Consider the following 8,367-nt stretch of genomic DNA (forward strand, 5'->3'; position numbering starts at 1 on the left):
TCCTGGAAGCAAATTAAGATGACAATCCAACATATCAAAACATGGAGGGGCCAGCACCGTGGCACACTAGATTAACCCTCTGCCTGTGGTACTGGCATCCCATATGGGTGGTGATTGTAGTCCCAGTTGCTCCCCTTCCAGTCCAGCTCTCTGCTGTGGCCTAGGAAAGCAGTGGAGGATGACCCAAGTGCTTGGGCCCCTGCACCGGCATAAGATTCCGGGAGGAAACACCTGGCTCCTGGCTTCAGTTCAGCACAGCTCTGATCATTGTGGCCATTTGGGGAGTGATCCAATGGAAGGAAGACCTTTCTCTCTGTCTCTCTCTCTCTCTCACTGTCTGTAACTCTGTCTGTCAAATAAATAAGTAAAATCTTAAAAAAAAACATAGAATTCAGTAAAAATCATTGTTAAGAGGAAAGTTTATAGCAATCAGTGCCTACATCAACAAATTGGAAAGGCATCAAATAAATGAGCTATCAGTGCATCTAAATGACTTAGGAAACCAAACCCAAAATTAGTAAGAGGAAAGAAAGAATTAAAATTAGAAATAAACAAAATTGAAACCAAAAATATAAAATATCAATGAAGAGAAGGTTTTTGAAAAAATAAACCAAATTAATACATGACTCAGTCAACTAACCAAAAAAGAGGGAGAAGATCCAAATCAATAAAATCAGAGATGAAAAAGGAGATGTAACAATGGATACCATAGGAAAAATTTAAAAAAAAATTAGAAATCACTACAAACAGAAATACACCAACAAATTGAAAAATGTACTAGAAATGGATAGATTACTGAACACATCCAATCTAAAAAAAACTTGAGTTATGAAGACACAGAAAACCTAAACAGACCAATAACCAAGACAGAGATTGAATCAGGAATAAAGATTGCCTCCATCCTAATCAAAGGAAAGCCCAGAATTGAATGGCTTCACTGCTGAATTCTACCAGACCTATAAAGAAGAACTAATATCAATTCTTCTCAAACTACTTAAAACAATTGAAAGGGAAGAGATTCTCTCAAACTCCTTCTAGGAGAACAGCATCACCTTAGTAACCAACACCAGAAAAAGATACAACAAAGAAAGAACTATAGATCAATATCCCTACTGAATATAGATGCAAAATTCCTCAACAAAACACTAGCTAATTGAATACAACAATGCATCAGAAAGATCATTCACCTGGTGGGATTTATCCTTGTCCAGGGATGCCTCCAAACTTGCAAATCAACAAACGTGATACAACATGTTAACAAATTGAAGAATAGAAACCATATATTATCTCAGTAGACACAAAGAAATCATTTGATAGAATACCTTTCATGATAAAAAATTTAAGTAGATTGGGTATAGAAGGAATATTCCTCAACAAAATTGAGGCAACAGATGACATCCCACAGCCAGCATCATGTTGAATGGGGAAAAACTGGCAGCATTTCCACAAAGATCAGGAACCAGATAAGGATGCGCACTTTCACCATTGCTATTCAATATGGTACTGGAACTTTTAGCCAGAGCCAGTTGTCAAGAAAGAGAAATCAGGGACTGACATGGTAGCATAGCAATTCAATCTGCCGCCTGCCATGCCAGAATCCCGTATGGGTGCCAATTTGAGTCTCGGCTTCTCCACTTCTGATCCAGCTCTCGGCTATGCCTGGGAAAACAGTGGAAGATGGCCCAAGTCCTAAAGTCTCTGCACCCACATAGGAGATCTGGAAGGAGCTCTGGGCTCCTGGTTTCAGATCTGCCCAGCTCTGGCTGTTGCAGCAATTTGGGGTAGTGAACCAATGAAAATAAACCCCTCTCTCTCTGCCTCTGCTTCTCCTTCTCTTTATGTAACTCTGACTTTCAAATAAACAAATCTTTTTTAAAAATTAAAAGAGTGCTCGCTTCGGCAGCACATGTACTAAAAATTAAAAGAGAGAGAAATCAAAGGAATACAACTTGGAAAGGTGGAAGTCAAAGTATCCCTATTTGCAGATGACATGAGTCTATGTATAAGGGAAACAAAGGACTCCACTAAGAGACTATTGGAACTCATAAGACAGTTTGGTAAAGTTACAGGATATAAACTCAACACACAAAATCAATAACCTCTGCAATGGCTGAGAAAGAACATATAAAATCAGTCCCATTCATAATAGCTCCAAAAATTTAAATGCCTTAGAATAAATTTAACCAAGTAGGTGAAAGATCGATACAATGACAATTACTAAACATTAAAGAAAGAAATAGAAGAAGACACAGAAAACGGAAAAATCTTTCATGTTCATGGACTGAAACAATTAATATCATCAAAATGGCCATACTACTGAAAGCAATTTACTGATTCAGTGTTAGCCCAATCAAAATATGGATATTCTTCTCAGATCTAGAAATAACAAGGCTAACATTTATATGGAAACACAAGACACTCTGAATAGCTGAAGCAATCTAAAACAACGAAAACAAAGCTGGAAGCTTCACAATACCAAATATCAAGACATACTACAAGGCAGTTTTAATCAAAGTGTCCTGGTAATGTGTAGCTTTTGGAAGTAGAGATTGAAAGATAAATCCTAAATCATACCAGGCTGAACAGTGTCATGAATCCAACATGGAAGCCTTATGTTGCACACAGCAAGACATAGGATAACCCTGAACTTTTCTCTTTTGAAGGCATCTGTATTATTTGGGCAAAATAGAGTTTTCATGGGTTTTTAAGATTTATTTGAAAGTGAAAGTTACACAGAAAAGGGAGAGACATAGGAAGAAAGGTCTTCCATCCACTGATTCACTCCCCAAGTGGCCACAACAGCCAGGGCTGGGCCAAACCAAATATAGGTTTCAGGAACTTCTTTAAGGTCTCCCAAGTGGGTAGCTAGGGCACAGGTACATGGGTCATCTTTCACAGCTTTCCTAGGCTTGTACAGGTAGCTGGATTTGAAATGGAGCAGCCAGAACATGAACTGGTTCCCATATGTGATACCAACTAGCAGGCAGCAGCTTTACTTCCTATGCCACAATGCTGACCCTAGCAAAATAGTTTTTAAGCTTAAATCCATTAATGTTGATGAAGATGTTGGGATTTCAATTGTTAGTATGTATAGAATAATTATTTTTTAATAATTTATTTATATAAAGTAAAAAATTTTCATGTATTTCATACATACATGTTTAGGAGAATAGTGATAGTTCTCATCCTACTTTCTTGCCCTCCCAGACACCCCCCCGCCTCATCCTTCCTTTCTTAATCTTCTTTTTAAATTTTACAATGACATTCTTTCAATTTATTGTATAATCATAAGCTTAACTCACCACTAAGTAAATAATTCAACAAATAGTAAGAAGAAAAAACACTGTTCCTCAACAGTAGACACAAAAGCTATAAACAAAACAATCAGATCTCAAAATGTCAGTTTTGCTCATATGTTACAGTTTTTGGTACTCTATTAGTTACTACAGATCAGAAAAAAACATACATTTGTTTCTAGTTACATCATTTGACAGTATTTCATTCTTTTTTATGGTTTAGTAGTATTTCATAGTGTAGATATACCATACTTTCTTTATCCAGTCATCATTTGATGGACATCTGTGTTGATTCCATATCTTAGGTATTGTGAATTCAACTGCAATAAACATGGGGGTACAGATAAATCTATCACTTTTTCTGTGCTATGCTGATTTCATCTCAATTTGGTGAATTCTCAGGAGTGGCATGGTTGGATCATATGAGAGATCCATTTTCAGATTTCTGAGTTAATCCTGATACTGTCTCCCCAAAGCTAAGGTAGTTAACTTCCTCACCAACAATGTACTAGAGTACCTTTTTATTGTGTTTTGATTTCTGTCTGAGAGTCATTCTAACTGGGGGAGGTGCAACCTCATTGTGGTTTTGATTTTCATTCTCTGATGTCTTAGTGATCCTGAGCATTTTTCATGTCAATTGGAGATTTGAATTTCCCCTTTTGAAAAATTCCTGTTCAAGTCCTTTTTCCCGTTTCTTAATTGGATTCTTTCATTGTTGTTGTCTCTCAAACTATCTATAGACTCTGGATATTAACCTTTTATCATTTTCATAGTTTACAAATATTCCATTCTTCTGGTTGTCTGTTAACTTTGTTGAGTATTTCTTTAGCCTTGCAAAAGGTTCTCAGCTTGATGTAATCCCATTTGTCTATTTTTGCTTTCATTGCCTGTAAACTACTTGCTCCTTGAATACTCACTCCTTTGCATGTTCCTTTGCTCCTTTGTAAATTCCCTATGCTTACTATGCCTTCAGTCAAAAACCAAATGAATGAACTACTACAAACTAAGAGTATCACATAGTTCACTATTTCATTTAAAGCATAGAAAGAGTAAAAATATAAAGTTCTCTTTGAATCTCTGCAGAAGTACAGATTTACTTTTGATACCTTTTTTGTCTGTTCATATGTATTTTGAAATAAATACATGAATTTCAAAACTAACATGACTATTGGTTTTGCAGCAGCTGCAGCAGCAGACATGGCCTACCACCACATTAGACCTCCCATTGGCTATTCCATTCCCAAGCCCATATCTTCTCTGCTGATGCGAGGGTGGAATGCATGTCCTGAAGTGAGTAATTTTTATTTCCTCTTACAAAATGTGTTATGGTCAAAATCTGTCACAAATAGTGTAACTCCAAAGTCTTCTTTCTGTGTGTATTTTAAGACTGTCAAAGCGGGAAGACTGATTTGCCTTCTGCTCTTTAGTGTCTAATTGCCTCAAGAAGTCTAAGTATCTCATATTTCTTTGCTGCTGCTCTCTGATTCTGAAATGTTTCTCACAACTGATTAGCGAAAGAGAGACCAGGGTATGACAGATGACTCACAGTCTCAGCTCAGCTGCAATTTTATTAACTATGCTTGAACCACACTTTGTCATTTTCTAAAGAAAGAAATTTGGCACTAGATGGATTTGTGTTGGCTTTTAACTATGAATCAGTTCTTCAGGCAAACACCTCAGGACAAGTAGTTTTTAGTAGCCCTGACTAATGCAGGAGACGGAAGATTTGGGTCCTAGTCCATCTCTAACTCCAAGTCACTGTGCAATAAACTGGGTAACAGTGTAGACTGAGAATTCAAATGGAAGGAATGAGTAAAATAGTATACATGAACAGTGAAATAATTTAAATATGATCACAGATCTATAAGAGTAGAGGTAAACACTCAAATAACTCCAGTATGAAATTTCAAGCTATCTATCTATAATAAATTACTCTTCTTAAGAATGTTAGACAGGTTGATGTTTATTTTGTTCTCAGAGATTAACAGAGAAGATTCCACAGCTTCTTTCCTGGTGATACAGTTCAGTCCAGTGTCTATGAATCTCCCTGCCAGTATATTTTGTTGCTGATGGAAGTCCTTGGGTTTTGGCCACAGGATCTGAGTGGAGGGTAACAGTTTGTATTCTTCATACTGGAGATCCTCATACATAAAGGCCCAATGACTCTTCCTTGTCCAGCCCAAACCATCCTAGATATCATTGCCCTTTTGTTACATAACCTTAGTTTTTTTATCCTTCCTAGGCTAACGCTCTTCAACAGGATAGCAGACAAAAATGGTTCTGTTACTATTATTTTAAAAAATGCATTTCACCAAAAGATGAATAGAAGAATCCTCAGTCCAGATAACTGGAAGGAGAAATTAAATATCCCATTTTTTTCTAAAGACAAAACCCAGACTAAATCATTATCCATTTTCACTTGTGTACACAGAAATTCTTATGAAGAAAAATGAAGATTCTTACAGGATATGAATTCAATATCTCAAAAAAAAAACCTCTTCTTTCCTAACCATTCAAACTGACATTATAAATTTGTATTTGTTTAGAATCTTCTCTCAGAATATTAGCCCTATGTTTCTTTTGTTTGCTGCTATAACCACAGTTTCTAGAACTATACCTAGTATACACTGAAAAATATTTGTTGAGTAAATGAATGAATACCACTACTGCTTATCAGTACCTCCAATGCCAGTATCCCAAATTTTGATGTTTAGATAACATTCTTGTTAAAACTTATGACTTAAAATAGTTTAAGAAAATTTATCCTTGTCCTCCAATATGAACCTTCAACATATTTTCTGAGAAAAATTATGTGAAGCCCTGAGTCCTGAATTTCCTTCTCATTGTGGGATATGCACTGAACATAAATATCAAGTTATGTGCCCACGCTGAACATAACATATCAAGAGGATCTATTTTCCTTTTATTAACTGACTCTTTGTGATTATAGATAAGGGACAATGCGAACATTTTAATTTGGAGATAAAAGCACATCATCAGCAGGTTCTAAAAGCATTTTTTGGTGTAGAATTGATGTCTCAAGCAGAAAGCTGGGAAATGAGTAAGAGAAACTAAAGGGCCTAAGGGGAATTATTATTAAAAAATAAAATTACTAAAAGGCCAAATATTGATTACTACAAGTGAAAGGTGTACTTCTAAGCAGTGAAGTTTATCTGCAGAGAGATGGAGACAGATAGAAAACTCTCATCCATTGGCTCACTCCTCAAATGCTTGCATTGACTGGAGCTGAGCTGGGGTTGGATCCAGGAGCCAGAATTTAATTCAAATTTCCTTCGAAAGTGGCAGGAACCCAGGTACTTGAGCCATCACTGCTACCTCACAGAGTCTACATTAGTGTGAAACCAGAGACAAGTGTCAGAGCCAGGAATTGAAAGACTATTCATATTTAATAAGCACCCCAGTTGACTTGCACCCAATATAGATAAGGAAATAGTGGATTGAAATGGAAGCAAAAGACAAGGAAATCACAGCAGCCAGCTGGGCTACTGTTACAGTATTTTAGTTGAATATAACATAGACTACAATGGTTACCATGGGGATCCAGAAGCAAGGGTAAACCTGAGAACTATTTCAAAGGAAACATCATAAAGAGGTGAAAGACTGGTTTTTGAAAATCGAAGAGAGGTAAGGTTCCAGGAGAGCTGTCATTGCTGCTGCTAAGAGTTAGCTAGTGACCAAGAGTCCTTGTTATACCATTACATGGTGGGGATATTGTTGGCAGTGAGAGGAGACAGAACAAAGGTAAGGGCTCTGCAGTAAGGTGACAGTGCTTTTAAAAAATAGGAAAAGGACAAGCAAAGAAGGATACTGAGAAAAAAGTAACCTGGTCCACAAAGCTGAGGGAGCTGTCAATTAGCATAGAGTGAACTTACCGTGCAAAAAGTTGGCATAAGATGCTCTTCTCACCTTAAAAGTACTTAACAAAATGAAGTGAGGTCAGAGAAGGCAGACAGATGGCACAGAAGTTAAGCTCCAGCAGAGGGGCCAAACAAAAACAGAGGGGAAATGAGTTGGAGTTAAAAGCAAGACAATCTTGAATCTTGGTGTGCAAATAGAAAGAAGAGAAGTAATAAAGTTAGAGACTTTCAAAATAAAGTTATGTCAGTTGTTGGCAATTCTAAATAAGAAGGGAAATGGAAGACAGGTGGGGCTTGCAAGCAATATTTACATTATTCAAATATCTCTTAATCTTTGTAATAATACCAGATGTTACATAGTTACAAAGATAGAAAAAGAGGAAGTTTTTTTCCTCCACTAGGAAATGTGAAATATAATATTCTGTACTGTGTTCTTTACTGGAGTGTCAAACAATAAAATTGTTTGAGTATATCTATTTTCTTAATATTTATTTATTTATTTGAAAGGCAGAGTGATGGAAAGAGAGAAGGAGAGACAGAGAGAAAGAGACAGATCATCCTTCCACTGGTTCACTCCCCAAATGCCCACAGCAGCTGGAGCTGGGCCAAGCAGAAACTAGCAGCCAGGAGCTCCCAATAGATATCTCACAATGGGTGGCCGGGACTCAAGTAATTGGACCATCATCTGCTGCATACCCAGTTCATTAATAGGAAGCTGGATTGAAAGTGGAAGAGAGACTTGATCCTAGGCATTCGGATATGAAATGGGGGCTTTCTCAAGGGCAGCTTAAACTGCTAAGCCACAACACCCTCACTTACATATATTTTTCAAATTAATGTGACTCTGAATGAGACACATCTAATGCCACTCTTTTAAACCTAATATTTGTAAGACTTTTAATTCCTGTGCAAGAGCACTCACACCAAACAATAGCTGCATGCTAAAACTCAAGAGATCAAACCTTGAAAGCTACATGCTAATGGGTTATTTAGTTTTCAGAATCTTAAATTAATAACAATTGGCAATAAAGCTCATTAAAATTCCTTTTGTTCGGAATCCATTGTGTCGATCTTGAAGCCCTGTTTGTTCTTTTTAAATGATTGAATCTGAGATCTCCACCTAGTGGATTTAAAGGATTTTGCAGGTTTTACAGAAACAGCCTACTAGCTTGAAAATCCTTATTTTTTCTTCT

General features: G+C 36.8%; 1 protein-coding gene across 3 annotated transcripts in view; it reads left to right on the forward strand.

The window, feature by feature from the left end:
• Positions 1-8,367, forward strand: part of TNNI3K (TNNI3 interacting kinase) — a 368,374-nt gene that overhangs the window by 273,432 nt on the left and 86,575 nt on the right. For all 3 annotated transcript variants that reach the window (XM_062191544.1, XM_062191547.1, XM_062191546.1), the window contains one exon: positions 4,477-4,586. In XM_062191544.1, the coding sequence (XP_062047528.1) occupies positions 4,477-4,586 (110 nt within the window). The remainder of the gene's footprint in view (positions 1-4,476; positions 4,587-8,367) is intronic.

Source organism: Lepus europaeus, chromosome 5, assembly GCF_033115175.1.
Source record: "Lepus europaeus isolate LE1 chromosome 5, mLepTim1.pri, whole genome shotgun sequence".
Taxonomy (NCBI): Eukaryota; Metazoa; Chordata; class Mammalia; order Lagomorpha; family Leporidae; genus Lepus; species Lepus europaeus.